This window comes from Xenopus laevis, chromosome 9_10S (genome assembly GCF_017654675.1).
Source record: "Xenopus laevis strain J_2021 chromosome 9_10S, Xenopus_laevis_v10.1, whole genome shotgun sequence".
Lineage (NCBI taxonomy): Eukaryota > Metazoa > Chordata > Amphibia > Anura > Pipidae > Xenopus > Xenopus laevis.
The window spans coordinates 47,729,505-47,746,579 of record NC_054388.1 but is presented as its reverse complement, the minus strand read 5'-3'; the positions used below and the strand labels follow the sequence as shown (position 1 = coordinate 47,746,579).

The window sequence follows — 17,075 nt, the reverse complement described above, 5'->3', positions numbered from 1 at the left end:
CTGCCCAGACCAACACCCATTTCCAAAGGCATTGTTACACCATTTAAAGAGACAGGTATGGGGGTGCTACAACCACATGGAAGCCTGGCCTGCAACATAGCTGCTGAACTTCCAAACAGAATAAATCTGCTACAATACAAAATACAAAAAGGAAAAATTGTGAGAGCACTCCATGGCTAAATAAAAATGGTGTAACAATGCCTTGGAAATGGGTGTTGGTCTGGGCAGTTTCTCTCTCTTAAAAGCCGCAAGCGGGGGAGGATTAATCTCATGGAACCAATGCTGGGGTCTAGGTTGTCTCTCCCCTTTGAAAGCTAATGGCGGGGGAGGACTAAGCCCTATGATGAAAACCAATGCCCAGGTCGGGAGACCTTATTTTTCAGGTAATGCTCTTATGCCGGGAGGCTTTAGCATTTGAAATTATGACCAGAGGTAAATAGTTAGGGACCGCCATATGGGTTTTACCTTGACGTGGTATGGTGGCTTATCAATCTTATGATCATAATTTTGTAACTAAAAAACCCCCTGTCTTTGTAAATACATGCATCTGCATAGATTACTGATATGACAGGGGACCAGGGAATGTGCATTGATCAATTTTTCTTCTTTTTTACTTAAATAAGAGGCTTTTTGACAGAGAGCCTAGAACATTAAGCACCAGCACTTAGATACAATTGTAACTATTTAAGATAAGCAGGTCTCTTGGGAGTACTGTGACTCACAAATGTCAATTTCACCTTCATTAGCAAAACTGTTATAACATATAAAACATGGCCCAAAAACTCCCAGAAATGTGTTCAAATTTTCAAAACCTGCCACATTTTGTAAAATGGACATGATAATCAGGAGTTGTGACCATAAAATGAGCATGGCCAAAAAACATTTGCCGGGTTCAGTGAGGCACATATTTTCGTCCCTCTTTCCATTTTATGAATCCTGGAAGGTAGTTGAAAGAAGAAACTCAGGATTGCACTGCAGAAACAATAGATTATAGGGTAGGAAAGTAATGAGAGGGGGAATCAGTTTCTGACTCCTGGGGGGTTACTCAAGGTCCTGGCAGGATGGGCAACTGGTGGGTGCAAGGCAGACAAGGAATTGGGATGGGGATTAGAGAGGGCAGTTCCTCACTTTCCCTGGTACTAGGGATTTCTGTACCATCAGGTCCAGAATGAGATTCAAAATAGGCCCTGGCATATCAGGTACACAGAGACCCAAACAGCCCGGTGACTGTATAATATGGTAGTGCAGTCCAACGTCTGTGGTACAGAGCACATGATTAAAAATCTAAGGGGCCCCTAACAACAATTTAAAATGCTAACAAATCCTACCAGGATCACATCCCACAGGGTACAGAGTAGGGTAGGCAGAGTATAGAACACCCAAAGAGCATAGGGCAGGCAGAGTATGGCACACATACACAGAGCATGGGGAGGGCAGAATATGGCACACACAGGGAGCATAGGGAAGGCAGAATATGATACACACACACAAAGCATAGGGAAGGCAGAGTATGGCACACACACACAGATTATAGGGAAGGCAAAGCATGGCACACACAGGGAGCATAGGGAAGGCAGAGTATGGTACACACACAGAGCATAGGACTAGCAGAGTATTGCACACACAGGGAGCATAGGGAATGCAGAAAACAGGGACAAAAAGACAGGGAAATATACATACTGTACATACTGTGACACAATGCTTCTGCCCCTTCAGCAGTTTGTCTAAAGTGTAAACAGGTGAATAATGTGAGCACTCTCAGTCTGGGTCCAAGGTGTCAGCAGTGCAGGGCTTTAGGGGAGTGAACAATAGAGGTGTTACAGGTGTGAACAATGCAAGAGTTTACTGTCTGAATTTGAGGTGTAAACACTCTCAGTACTGATACCTTTTAAATCTTACACAAGTCACAGCTGGCAGACATTCATGTGGGCGGCCACACAAGTGGGGGTCATAGTTGGACAGCCCTGGTCTATGGCATATTACAGCAGCCCCTTCAGGAAATTTGCCAGAATCTGCAGATTGAGCAGGGCAGACTGAATATGAGGGTAGTGGCAGTTGGGTAGATTAGTCGCCCAGCGACAAATCTTCTCTACTTCGGGCAACTAATCGCCCCAAATGCCTTTCCACCGGCAAGAATACGAATCGCTGGCGGGATGGCACACAAATTGCTTCTGATTTCTGAAGTGGCCCGAAGTTTCCTTGTGAGACAACTTCAGGCAACTTTGGAAATCTGAAGCGATTCGTATGCCACCCCGCCGGTGATTCGTATTCTTGCTGGTGGGAAGGCATTTGGGGAGATTACAAATCAGGAAAAATTACCTCTCTATTCATTCAAAAAAGAATGAAAATAACTTTTCTAAATGCTGGGTAGGCATGAAATGCTTTGGGCTCCATGAGGGGAATTGATATGTATTTTAATATGATAAAATAAAGTACTTTTTAAACAGCATGAATATAGAGGTAATTTTTCCTGATTTGTAATGTGTTACCTCAGTTTGGTCACTAGAGGTCTCTATCATGCTGTGCTTTACATATATTATATATTAACATAGATTATGTAGCCTATTTTTTTAAGTATTTGGGGAGATTAGTCCCGTGGAAACTAAAATATTAAAGTCTGAATAAGAACCAGTTAGGCCTGAATGGATTAATATCTCCTTAGCGACTGTGTACTCACATGGGCAATCTCCCACCTTTATACCGTATGTGTCAGTGAGTGAGTGTGAATCTGCATAGGGAGGCTAATATCACACTGGCTTTGGCCTAGCAATGATTAACCCTTTCAATGGCAGCCAAGTTGGCTGATTTAATACTTTTATTGCCAGACTATTTTTGAACATTTTGCGCTCTTTCACTTTAAGTGTATTTCCTGGGGGTGGTCTTTTAGTTTACCCAGGAAAACAATATATACATGTTTTATAGGACAACCTAAGCCTTCAAAATATGCTAGAATTTTGTAATTCCAATTCTGTAAAAAGATATAGGCTTCTAAGCTTATAAAAAAAAATAGTTTCCCATAATACAAACGCATATATGAGAAACATCATTTATTTACTGCACGAGAACACAGTAGATATGGAAAGTTCTATGTCTCCTGAATACTCCAATGCCAAATATATATAGTTTTATGGAGATTTCTCACTTGTACACTACCCAATTTCCATAGCACCTCTCAACAAAACGGCATACATCTGATTTCAAGGCCAAACATTCCACTAACAGTTGGTTTACCCTAGAAAACTACCCACATAGAACAGATTCTGATGAATCCAAAATGGGTAAATATATCTTTGTACTCCAAACTACCAAGTTGCAATTCTTTCCTAAAGTTATATTTTTTTTTTAAAATGTGTGACATTTTTGAAAAATGACCTCAAAGTGTCCAGCATAATATCTCGTACACATCAATAGGTAACCAGATAAAACACCCTGAATATAAACACCAGGGGAACAGTTTGATGCGCATAGATTTACCAAAGTATGTGGCATATAGGGGCCTCAAAATAAAGACAACCCATAGGAGCTATTACGTCTTTTATTCCAGATACAGCAAAATCAACACATATACAGCATTTCATTAGGAGCAAAAGTACAAAAAAGCATATTTTTTGAAAGTACGCATTCCCCCGAATCCAAATTGGGAATGCATGTACCAAGCTGCAAAGCTTTCCTAAATTGGTAGCATTTCCAAAAATGACCTCAAAACTCCCTCGTATCATTAGGTATCAAGATAAAACTAAATATGAATGCCGGGTCCATTGAACAGTTTGATGCCGAATGTGTTTTGATTTATCTAAGTGTGAGTCATGTGGGGACCTCATATGATCTATCATTTCAGGTACTGCAAAATCAACACATTTACAGCATTTTATGACGAGTAAAGCTACAAACAAGTCATTTTTTAACCAACTGTTAAAGAATGTATGGACTCCCCTGCATTTCTGTTGCTCTGAAAAACCATATTAAGTGATATGGCCCTGATATAATGTAAAGGTATCAGGTCACATGGGCCCTGCATTATGTGGCAGAGAGGACAGAGTAAATGCAGTTCCACATGAATATGAAGCCTAAGCTGTTTAACCATATAGTTCCATTATGCCGCCTCCTGTTGGATTTATATAGATAGAAAGAGAAAAAAAGTACCCCACTTAATCACTCAAATAACAGTAGTCACAAGATGGGCCAACTTGTGGCCTTATTCAATTACCTCCTGTTGTGGAGCCACCAATAATACCTAAGGGACAGGGTACAACTTCCGCACTTTGATGGTCCCATTTGTCCAGGGATACTATGATTCTCTTCTTTTTCCCTGGAGCTTTAGGACACCCAAGAAGATAATGTAACCAATATACTTAAGCTTAAGGGCAGAGACACACATGGAGATTCGGGAGATTAGTCGCCCGGCGACAAATTGCCTCTTCTTCGGGTGACTAATTTTCCCTAACAAATCCCTTCCCGCCGTCTAGATTCTAAATCGCCGGAGGGATGGCACTCGAATCGATTTGTTTTCCGGAGTTGCCCGAAGTTTTCTCCACTTCAGGCGACTTCGGAAAACAAAGCGCTCCAAGTGCCATCCTGCCGGCGATTTAGATTCTAGCCGGCAGGAAGGCAGTTCGGGGAGATTTGTCCCCCAAAGAAAAGGCGATTTGTCGCCGGGCGACTAAATCTTCCTGAAACTCCACGTGTGTCTCTGCCCGAAAGGGAAAGTATAACTCTATTTGGGACATTTTTTGATTAAAATGAGGGAATGGGGGCATTTCTAGGAGTTCTATTGTGACTGCAGAGGATATTTGTACACTTAATATCAGTATTTGGTCGCTACCCCCCCACTGCAGTATAACAAATGCCATTAGTATTGGGAAAAGGTTTTCCCTGAAGTCCCAGACCCTCCCCCAGTGGCAGAGAAATGAGAAATTCCGTTTGTCTGATTAATCACCGGTCAGTATACACAAGCCCAGAATCAATTTCTGTGCGGGCGATGTCCTGGTGTTTGTTTGCCAGAGAGAATACACAGAGGGAGAGAGAGAGAGAGAGAGAGACACATTCTGTACCTAAACTGAGTCTTTATTATGTAGCAGAGCTCCTCCAATCCCTACACCCACTTACAGGGTAACCTCACCTAAAAATAAACATTTGATATGACTTTCTGGGACAGTTTGCAATTGGTCTTTTGCCTCTCATTGACCTTAATAACCAGAAGGCATTGCAAAGTGGAAACATACAGAACAACAGAATGATAACAGTCCTGTTGGAAGCACACCAAATGTTAATGAACCCTGCGAGTAGGCGTGCATTATGGGAAGTACAGGACATTGAGTGGACTGATCATATAGAAGGTAAGGGAAAAGTGTGGTGGACTCTTTATACTTCATCATGTGCTGGAATATAGAGGCATTGTCACCCTGGACTGCTGGAGTCTTTATGGGCAGATGTGAGGCCTGACTGGATATACAGAACATTTCTAGGGCTCAGTGCTAGGAGCCACACTCAACACCTGCATCTTCATCATGGTTACAGTTGTGCACCTCCCAGTTGGGTTTCTGACACTGCAGGATACTGGATTCTGTCCCAGCACAAGATAAATCATCCAACCAGATCTTCCCGAGACCTGCAACAAGATCATGGAATGATGAATGGGGCAAAATATAAGTTAACTCTCACTCTGTTCTCCCCCCACAGATACAAGCATTGGGGCTCAGTGTTGTACAAAGCCAGAGTGTTATTATACCCCCTGCACCCAAGGGATATGATCTAAGCCCTATTTGCCATTTGAACCCCCCGCCCTAAAAAAGTTGGTTCTAAAGTCAAGTTGCACTTTAATCTACTGTAAGTAAATATCTAAGAGGAAAGGTGAGAGGGGATTTACTTCCATGATAACATCAAATAAATTGTTGCACCTTGACTAAACCTGATGACAGTTTATGGGTTTGAGTACATTTTGGCTTCCAAGGGCCCCATGGGAACAGATTAATGCTAACTCACCTCCTCCAGCAGTGAATGTCTGTACAGCCCTGGAGTAGCCCAACATTCGGCAGATGACCACCCCATCATTCACATCCCAGCCATCGTCACAGATTGTACCCCAGTTACCACTGTGAAATATTTCCACTCGGCCTCGATGGGTCCCACCCACGATTCGCACTATTGCTAAACAGGTGACAATAGTACATTAGGGTCCATTTATCAACATGGGAAACAGTACAGAGCGCAAAATACATAAGCAATATTTGCTGTATCTTCCATTTGCAGTGTCGGACTGGCTCACCAGGATACCAGGAAAAGTCCCGGTGAGCCCAGGTGTCAGTGGGTCCTCATGCTGTTAAACATTTGGCCTATTTCGTGGTCATTCCCTAATTCTATAAGGACAAAGAGGCTTAATAGATGATGTAATAATGGATTATAGTATGTAAAGAAAAGAGACTAGGAGAATAGAGGTTGAGTGAGGAAAGGAATAATAATAATAGTACTTAGAGTGGGCCCCTGGTCTAAGGTTTTTGGGTGGGCCCCTGGTGTTCCAGTCCGACACTGTCCATTTGCATGGGGCAGACATTAAGCACGGGACTGTATTGCACTGTGCTAAATGAATGGCATACTGGTGTATAGCGAATAATGTCCTTATGTTGCACATGGCGCTGTACATACCTGATTGTGTCCTTGGGGGACCTGGATGAAAAAAGAAAAAAATCAGTAAAGCCTTCTATATGTGTCATACCCTGTCCAAGATTCAAAATAGGCCCTGGTATTTCATGTACACAGAGTTGTGACTGTCTATGGAATCTTAGAGCAGCCCCCTGGCATTTGCCAGAATTCACAGGCCCCAAAATAGAGTAAAAGTATGAATCTGGTGCCAATATTGAGAAGGGTTCTTGAGTGATTGGGACTGATCACATACAGTTAGATAAATCAGATCAAAGATGTACTGATACAGAAGCTGAGAGCCTCCCCTCCCCCCTCAATGGTTCAGTAATGGTGTATTTATTGTATAGCACAGTGCTTTACAAGGTGATTCCCAGGGAAAAGTAATCTGGCTCCTCCAGTAACCTATACGGTTATGTTCCCTACTGGTTCCCAGTGAGGTAGTTAGACAGTGATATGTAAAGTACCAGTTACAGTACTACTCTAGGGGTGTGAGGCAGGCAGTATTAGCCAGAAAGCGCTGCACTAATTTTCAGCATAGGACTAAAGATCGGAGTTATCTCTACCAGGTAGCACTTTGGTGAAAGTTAAGGGGCCACGTTAAGCAAAGGGGCATCAAGTTAGTACTATTTCCTGACATTTTCCCAGGAAGGGTGGGATCTGGGTCCACTAAAGTTGTCACAAAGGTGAAGCGGGAACCTGCCAGGATTATCTCCAAGGGAAGTCAGTTAGATCAGCTATGCAAAAGAATGTTGCTGTGACCACTCCACTTTGGCACTATGTGAGTGCTGCATTGCTGTATTGTTTTGCTAAATAAGTATTTTATGTTTGGCCTCCAAAATCATGTCTTTGCACACACTACTGCACATTATAATGTATAAGCCAATCACTAATTGCCCCTCCCCCACACAAACCACCAATTGGAACAAATATACTAACTCAACACAAACAGGGGCTCAGTTCATGGCAAATTCTTTCACATTCTTTTCACATCTGGTAAAATGTAATTAATCCATACATATCAGGGGCCACAGCACTGCTTCGGCCATACATTTCCTAATAATCCATCTAAACTCATAGAACAGTTATTCCTATCCAGGCTATACTTGTATAAAGTTTCTCTTCCAGACTTGGTGTGCCCTAGGGGCTTCATACAGTGGTTTCTGACATTTGTGGGAGACACTCTATGTTGTAGTCCCCCATTATTGAAATACAGTACAGATAATTAGTTGCACTATTATGTTTCACCACTGTCAGTCAATGGCCAGTGTTTCCCATAGAGCTGCAATGCTGTGCTGTACATAAGGGATTGATGTGATAAATGGAAACAGTTTTTAAGTGTAGGACCAGATTTTGGGCAAAGTGGGTATTGCCTGGCACAGACACACCAGACAAAAGGCATAGTAGTAATAATAATATTTCATTGCACTGTTTAACAGGTTGATTGATTGTACTGAGAGGGGGATGATTATCCTGCCCCATGCATGTATTGTTGATCACCCACAGCTGCTGAAAGGAAGCAGGTTAAGACATTGAATGAGCTCCATCCTCTCCTTCCTGCACTCTCTGTCTGGAGACACAAACAATTTTGTTCTTCACTTACCTTGGATTCCAGGATTTCCTTTCTCTCCAGGAGCCCCTTTTGGGCCCGGGAGGCCAGACATTCCGGGTTCTCCTTTGGCACCGGGAAGCCCAGTTAACCCTGAGAAATAGGAATGACAATGACATTAGATCCTCACAGGGAACAAGGCTCTTATGCCCATTGTCTCCTATACTGTAGGGTTGGGGTACCCAACTTGCTGGCTTTACTATTCTCAAGTTTTCAGGCAGCATTTGCCCCAGGAGATTATTGTGTCCTACTGTAATTGTCATCTGCCTTACTGTGTGTCCTAACACTAAAGTTGGGCGGGACAGGTAGTCTGTGACTCAAGCAGTGGGTGCGACTAGAACAACAGAACACTCTGATGGCAGCTTACAGGGGCAGGAGGTTGGCAGAAAAAAAGATAATATAAAATCCAATGCACATTGGTAAATACGTTCTGCCACTAGCAAGAGAAGAGCATTCCTGTATTCTGGATAGTGGAGCCTTTTGCAGAATTCTTTTTTAGAATGTTGGAAATAATTATTTGACTCCTCCCATCACTGTTGGCTGAAATTTATATCCACTGTCTCACCTGATGCTCCTTTGTCTCCTTTCTGCCCTGGATCTCCTTTAGAACCTAAAAAAAGGGTGACAGTCAGATAAATATATGGGGACCAGGGTCTGGCAGTGTGACTGGAAAAGCAGCAGAGTAAGAGACAGACTGACTAGGAGACTGCAAGGGAGCAATAAGAATAGAGGGTACTAGACAGCAAAGTGTAGGGGTCGGGGAGACAGTTGGAGACAGACTGCAAATTGAGGGAGACTGGAAAAGGATGAATGTAAGTAATTTGTGTTGTGTGCCCCCATTAATGTGAATTTACCTTGATTTCCTTTATCTCCTTTGTCTCCATTTCTCCCTGGGATTCCAGGCACTCCTGTGGGGGTAATAAGAAAAAAATGTGATGTGATTTATTGACATAATAGAAGTTGGGCACCCTGTGTAGGTAGAGGGGTGATCTAGGACTGTGTCAGGGTCTGACTCTGACAACTCCCAATATTTTGGGAATGGGAGTGTGTTGTACAAAGTGGAAAAGGGTGGCAGACTAAACTAGGGCAGTGCTCCTTGGGCCTTGGGGCATGAATTAACTGGTCTAAGGGTCTTGAAAAGGTTCAGTTCTGCCATGCTGGCCCACAGAATTCACATACATTCTCCCAAGGAATACAAAAAAAATACTTCTGCCTTGTGCCCACAGAAAAACATTGATACACTGGGTGCCCACAGAACACCAGATTTATCACTGTGCCTGAAAAACAACCCATTCAGCCCTGAGCATACCTCATCATACCTAGCACCCCCTTCACCCTTGTTCTCATATAACAACCTATTTAGTCTTGTTCCATAGGCACAAGACTAAATAGGTTGTTCTCATATAACAACCTATTTAGTCTTGTGCCTATGGAACACCTCAGATATTCATGTGACCTAGAAACACCCCATTCAGCATTGTACCCCATTTGTATAGTAGATGCTAGTTTACCTGCACTGCCAGTTTGACCAGTTTCTCCTTTCTCTCCAGCAGTGCCAGGTGCACCAAGTCTTCCAGGGATACCAGCTTGTCCCCTTTCACCAGAATCCCCTGCAACAGAGAAGCCAATGTATACAGTCTATATAGCTCAGTTTATATACAGGCAGAGTGAATCAGGCTCATTTATACATAAACATCCTCAGGTAGTGATCTAAGGAACTAACAATAAAACATGTTTGAAGATCACAAAATGACTGCTTGGCATATCCCACTACATATAATCAGTGTTCATTGGTCTCAGCTCATATTTACAATCACCTAACTCTAACTGTCACCTCCAACCAAAACTACTGCAACCTCCCCTAAAAGTCAAAGGAACAGTAACACCAGAAAATGAAAGTGTTTGAAATGAATGACAATATCATTGCCTTTCCGCCGGCTAGAATGAAAATCGTTGGCGGAGCTCTTCGTTTTCCAATGTCACAAAGAAAAAGTTGCCGGTAAAAGAAGTGCTCCGATTGCCATCACTGCTGCCTCCAGCTTACCATCACTAATGTACCTACCCAAAACTCACAGGCAAAACGAAGTGCCATCATAAACCAAAAGTTACCCTGCCCCCACTACCCTATCACCCCAAAATGAATTGCCGGCCTACTCCAAAATTAATTGCCACCTTTACCCAAAACTTGCTGCTGCCTTGACCTGAAGTTCTCAGGAGTTGTCTGGTGCCCATAGCAGATCTGCCCTTGCACAGTATGGCAGGTGATGAACAACAAGGTAACAGCCCATTGGCAGTTACTTCCAGTCAGAAAGAGTCTCTGTAACCAGCAAAGGCTGTATTTGGCACACCTGAATTTGTGTTAAACCTAGGGTTGCCATCTGGCTGGTATTTTACCGGCCTGGCCTGCAGAAATGGTGCTTGATGCCAATGTTATTAATAGGGAGAAACTATAAAAATATAGAACGGCCGGTATTTTTTTCCAGAAAAGGTGGTAACCCTAGTTATACCAGGCAATTGGTACATATACAACTTCCCAAATGCTGTTGATCTGGGATCTGCAGCTGAAACCCCCAACCTCTATCTGTGGCCCCTTTGCTAAAAGAGAAGGCTTTAGAGTTATAAACCAGTGGATTGTTCTCTTTACTGTACTCATCAGTCCAGTTCTGTGCTGGTGGAATATACTATGTCATAGAAAATAAATTATATAGATGCAGTATATGCCCCAGGGTAACTGCTGGTTCAGTTGCTTCTCTTCCTCTTAGCTCCTTTAGCTCATATTTTCTAGGTAGATCCAGTCTGTGAATATGATGGGGTGCTTAGATACCGACCCTCATTTTTTCTCTATGCTTCTAAGGAGAATCAAAAAGTACAAGGGGGCAAGTGGGGGTAGGAGCTAAAAAGGTGTTAGGATAGTGCTCCTTGCAGTGTGATTCTGGCAAATCTGAGCCGGAACAAAGTTGAGTGTTGATGTCTCCTTCCCTGTGTGAAGTTTGCAGCTCTTCAAATCCCCCATCAAAATACTTTGATTCCTATTCCCCTGATCATGTCAGAGCTGATGGACACATTCATCTGCATCCAGTGCTGGTTCAGCTCGGCTCAAGGAACAAGCCAAGTCCTCACTAATCACTATCAATTACTGTACCTTTTGCTCCAGGGGGTCCGGCCTCTCCAGGCTCACCTTTTGCCCCTATGAGACAAAGAACATGAGCTATTGCATTACCAAAACTTACTGGGTCCCTAACTGTAATATAAACAGAAAGAGATTTGTTTCTCCCACATATATGTTTATTTGTATTTCAACAGTGCTATCTGTGCCCCGAGTCTTAACCGCAGTTTGTTGCTTTTGTTTGAACCCCCTAAGCCCAATTTCAATGTAGAGAGGGAATGTGGATGCTGCTGCTCTTGGGAATGATACATATCCACACTCACAGATCCTCACTTTTTATTGGATCCCCCTCACACACTGCTACATTCACGTACATTATATGGACAAAAATCTGCCCTCCAACATCTCATTCCCAGAGAGGGGTGTTTCTGCCATGAGGCAAGTTGAGAACCTTGAGTCAGGCGGCAGTTCTCCAGAAGTTACCTGAGATGGCAAAAATCCAATCCTGGTAACTTTTAGAGACTAATTTCCGGTTATTAAACCATGACACCCAAGGGTAACCAACACCCATGTCCCAAATATATCTTGGGATCTTTCAAGCCATTTTTTGCCTTACCTTTTCCATAAGGTCCTGAGGGACCTGGTGGCCCTGCAGGGCCCACTTTTCCTTCATCTCCTTTAAGCCCTTGAAAACCTGCAGGTGACACAGAAAATGAGGAAATAACATTATTTGGAAATTTAGACATACAGGGTGAGGCCATAACTCAAGGGTCATGATTTTCATCCTTCACTTTCTCTGCTCGCGTGAGTACAGACCTCCAGAACATGATGAAATTCTATTTCTGGCACACATTTGAAATGTTAATGGGTATAGACCCTTGGTGTGTATGTGCATATGTTACCTGTGTATGCAGTTAGTGAGTGTGAATGTAAGATGGGTGGCCTTTGAGGGGACAGGCAAAAATTCATGTAAGGAGCCTAATCAGAACTCATGGGATGGATGGATCAAGGGAATGATCATGTAGTAATATGGGCCTCCACAATCCTTCATGAAAACCCTGCTGTGTACTTTGTGTTATAATAGTGCTATGAGTGTGCAATTGTGTTCTGAATGTGTAATTGTGTTCCGAAATATGTGCATTTGAGTAGTGCACATATGATTAGTATGTATGTCGGTCAGGTTTCAAAACTTACCAAGATTTCCCTTTTCTCCTTTAATTCCAGGACTGCCGGGGGTTCCAGCCTCCCCTTGGTTTCCAGGCTCCCCTTTCATGCCAGGTGTCCCTGGGGCATTAAGAGAGTAATAACAATTAATTGGAAGGGTAAATAACTCTGTTTGTGGATAGGTAAATGATTAACCCATATCCTCTGTTACTGTCAACTCATGTGCTTATTGGTGAAGCCTGTGCCACTGCAATCAATGTGTGGCTGTGCCCATGTAATTAATGTGGGTGATATAATTGTAGGCAACACTGGGGTATAACCCAGCAATCAGTGCTAAGTCCCAGTCACAGGTTCCTCCGTTAACCAAATATACAATTACCAAATTGTAATGTGTGCCCCTGTACATTTGCAGTTCAGCAGAACCATTCCGACCTTCCCTATTCTGCAGCAATACTTGGCTATAGGTCTATTGGCAATGTGTCATGTCCCCCCCACCCCCAGTCCCTCTGTACTTTCTCAAATGAGCTGTAGAACTTAGTGGTAAAATAAAACTGCACCTTGTGCAGGGAAATATGGGTTGTGCTGTGGGAGTTACATTCCCATGTCTGATCAGTGCAGTTAATAATGATACAGGTGCCCTTCCCAGTTTTGCATGTATAATAGAAAAAGCAGGGCTATCTGGTACTCAGAGGAATCTACAGGGCCAAAAATCATTTAAAAAAAAAATTCGGTCAAAAGCTGCTGATTAAGTACCCTAGAGGTATGAAACGCGTAGGGCCCTAGGAGATGTATGTACTGTGCTGTGTCAGCATTGAGTGTGCCCCTAACTGAATGCTACTGTTTTTATGCAAAAAGTCCTTACCTGGAATTCCATGGGCCCCTGGGGACCCATCGCTCCCAGCAGGCCCTGCAAAGGCAGAAGTTGTATCTGGTCACTATTATGTGTTGATATTCATACTGAGGCAAAAAACTGTATAACAATTGCATTGTATCAGCACATATATATATTACTGCCCCCCTAATATGTTCTTGCTCTGTATGATATATCCGATTTCTACCACTGTTGTGTCTTTTCTGCCCTTCTGCCCTTCTGTTTATATATTGTCCTACTGTCTCCACCTTCTCATACTGTCCTCATCTTGCCCTGCTATCTGTATTTTGCCTTACTGTCTTCACATTGCCCCACTGGTTTTTCAAGGAAATTAAATAACATGTTCAGTGATTTTATTATGGTGCTATGCTACTTTGCTCTTCTGCAACCAATCAAAAACCAGCTTGTATATGCCAATGGGAGAGCAGACTATAAAAACAGAGGCTTTAGAGTCCCCAGGAACGCACCGGGAATTAGGGTTATATTGTCCAGTCTCTGATTTAGATTCCAGCTCCTCACTTGGATGATCTCAATCTTCTTCTCCAGCTCGCTGAGCCTTTGGGCCTCCTTATCCTCCATGGATAGAATGGATTCATTCAGGGTCTGGGGAATCTGCTCAAGTTCAGGGTCCAATTGATGTTCTTCTCTCTGATTTACAAATGGTTCATTCTGTGGCCCCTTCACTGCCTCACCCTTTCCCAGGCACGGCAGGCTGCACATCTCTTCCTTCAATGCCAAGAGCTCCTGGTGCCAAATGGAACCTTTAGGGATCAAAGAGGGATTAGACACAATGAATAATGGCTGGTGATTATATAAGGCCAAATTCTGACCCTGAGATCTCAGCCTGGCATATGATATAGAACTGAAACTGTTTCCAAAAAGGGGGGGGGATCCCTGATGTAACCTTGTATCAATTGTAACCCTGTACTTTCCCACTTTCTACAAAGGCATTCCACCCTTCCTTAAAGCTATCTTTCTTTCCTTTCAGATTCTTTTTATTAGATTTTACAATAAAACAAGTTGACTGTTTGTATGTAAATACATATGCAGTAACATTCAAATTCTACATTAACAACCTTAAAGCTATCTAATGTATCTGCTAGTATAGCTGCTTATGGGAGAAAATTCCCACAGCTTTCCAGGTATCATTGTATCTGGAATATATATATATATACAGTATTTATATAGTGAATATTTCCCCCTTACTGCTTCTTCTCCAGTGTGTCTAATCCCAACTTTACCAGCCTTTCCCCATAACTGAGCCCTCTCATTCCCTTAATCGCTCTTCTTTGTGCTTTCTCTGTTTTATTACTGCCCCTTATAAATATACAGTATATATAAATATATATAGTGATTATATCCCCTATTAACTGTCTTTTCGTTGATACAGAATGCTATTTTTGGTTTATCTGCTACTTTTGGGTCATTTCACAGATATGAATAGTATTCTCTGTCCCCCTGTGCTCCATTCATTATCCTTCCATACAACAGCCCTCCTTCTACAAGCAAACCCGCTTAATTCCCACACCTACTAGAGTATATCAGATAGGACACCACAGCCGTCAGCAACATCAAGTAGCCAAACACAAAGATCTGGAAACCATTTCCAACTGGATGCCTCTTTGGCTTGGCATCTGAAATCAAACAGAGTCACTGTCAGTCCCACACAGACTGGGGGCTGCTTAGTCCTATGGCTGCCATCCCAGCACTGGTGTCTGATCACTGGTTAGGCTTTGTGACCATATCAACTAGACAGTAGTTTGGAATGAAGAAATAGGAGAGGCTAGCATAATAATAATCCATCTGCCAAGGAAATGGCTCCCAGTAGGGAGACTGGGAGAAGCAGAAGAGAGAAGCAGAAGAGAATGAGAGACAATTTTGAAGCGAGATGATTTAAATTGAAGCCAAGGAGAGGAGACGCTGGAGGGGATACAGGGAGTTGTAGTTCAGATATCCCTTTGTCCACTGCCTATACCACATTCTGTTGCAGGGTGACTTGACCCTATGAAGGTTGAGGAAGAATTGGTGTAATTTGGGGAATTTCTGTGAAATAAGTAGGGATAAAAAGCCTATTTATATTCTGTTTCTTCTGCCTCTTTATAAGGGCTAGTGCCCCCAGTCTGTTACATTGGGCAGAAGCAGAAACAAATAAGGATGTCAAGGAAATTAATCTAAAGACATCCAATGAGGAGTCACCATACAAGAACCATATGGCAGCTCACAAGTACATTGGGTATATACAGCAGGTGGCATTCATGGCTGTGTCACTTCTTGTCCCCTTTCAAGCCTTCTCAGCAGCTGGGGGCATTTATATTGGCTTCCCTCCTACTATACCCCCTCTCCCTGGAGCTGTAAGTAACAAGGCACAGAGATTTCACTTTACCATTTATATCATGTGGAGCCATCTCAGAGAATAACATGGGGCTGAAGGTAAAGGGTTTGAAACTGCACTCTTCCTCCAACTGGGTCTCCAAGTCGTCCATTGGGTCAACTCACAGTAATATCCTCACAGGCTGAGAGTGGGACTGGGGTTAAGACGCAAACAGATTCCTCTGCCTTTATACCCTACTCCTTACTTCCTCCCCAAGTGCCCGAATGTCACACACAGACCTAATCGGCTTGTTCTGGTTTCACATCACTCGTCACTTTGCATCCAAATTCTCGTGGAATTATCTGAAGTATCACTCATGAGTTATAAGGGTTAATGTCCCCTGGAACACGTTGGGTTCACAACTGGATATTAGAAGTCACTGAAGGGTTCTGCAACCATTTAAAGGCAAAAGACTGCAGGCTGAGTTATAGAGGGAATGTAAAGTATCACTCATGTATTATAAGGGATAATGTACCCCCTACTGCAAATGATATGGATATAAGAAGCAGGTCAGTTTTGTTACTTGCACATTTCCCACTCCAGGTTACACTTAACAGGGACTCCTTGGAACAGATTCATAGGTAACAATACTATTGCAGTGCCAGTAACCCAATTCATGTTAGGGTTTACTTATCCTTTAAGCTCGGTGCAGGGGCTTTATAAATTGCTGCCAATCAGTTGGACATTCAGGGTAAGGGGCCCCTGGCGCCAGTGGAAGGACAAGCCAGAATATTGGTTATCATCTCATTTCCTTTTTATAAGGAAAATACTTGAACTTTAAAGCCGGGGTGGGGGTGTGCATGTCAGTGTGTCAATGTTTATCTGTAAGTCCCAGGGCTCCTTTAATAGAAAGTTCATTTTTCCATCTGCAATAAATTTAGGATACAGTCCCCCTCCAGAGATATCAGGGGAGAAAGAGCCAATACTCTCTCTCTCTTCTGCTGTCAGTGTCATGTGTGCAGTACAGCTCTGTAAATTCCATTCACATATATATTCACCCTCATAAACACTCACATACACATTCACTCACACGTGCACACTCACACACATTCACTCACACACACTCCCACACACTCACGTATACACTCACACTTAGATATTCACATTACATATACAATCACTCACATACACACTCAAAGAAACACTCATACACACAGTTTTATATAACAGTGGCATGTGTTTGTCTTTGTCCCAGTGAATTTCAAGCTGAAATGACAAGTGTGCGCAGTAGTGTCAGTGACACAATTCTGCACTGAGACAGTAAAGGAAAAATATTTCCTTTCAGCTTTCGGTGCATCCCTTCTCTTTCTATTAAATT

At 42.8% G+C, this 17,075-nt stretch overlaps 1 protein-coding gene across 1 annotated transcript; it reads right to left on the bottom strand.

The window, feature by feature from the left end:
• Positions 1-5,048: 5,048 nt before the first annotated feature.
• LOC108702236 (macrophage receptor MARCO) lies at positions 5,049-15,982 on the bottom strand. The gene is made up of 14 exons (XM_018237737.2): positions 15,770-15,982; positions 14,919-15,020; positions 13,854-14,147; positions 13,378-13,422; positions 12,546-12,635; positions 11,968-12,045; positions 11,388-11,432; positions 9,757-9,855; positions 9,100-9,153; positions 8,811-8,855; positions 8,240-8,338; positions 6,643-6,663; positions 5,983-6,147; positions 5,049-5,608 (listed from the first exon to the last, which is right to left on the bottom strand). The coding sequence occupies exons 1-14, from the start codon at positions 15,867-15,869 to the stop codon at positions 5,475-5,477; spliced, it is 1,371 nt and encodes a 456-aa protein (XP_018093226.1). The 5' UTR covers positions 15,870-15,982; the 3' UTR covers positions 5,049-5,474.
• Between the last annotated feature and the right edge of the window lie 1,093 nt (positions 15,983-17,075).

Excerpts from the sequence above, each read along its gene's own strand:
- LOC108702236 (XM_018237737.2), bottom strand. The coding sequence starts at position 15,869 with ATGGACGACTTGGAGACCCAGTTGGAGGAAGAGTGCAGTTTCAAACCC. Across the intron at positions 11,433-11,967 it reads CTCAGGACCTTATGGAAAAG|GGGCAAAAGGTGAGCCTGGA; the intron begins GTAAGGCAAAAA and ends TTTGTCTCATAG. Across the intron at positions 9,856-11,387 it reads CGGACCCCCTGGAGCAAAAG|GGGATTCTGGTGAAAGGGGA; the intron begins GTACAGTAATTG and ends TCTCTGTTGCAG.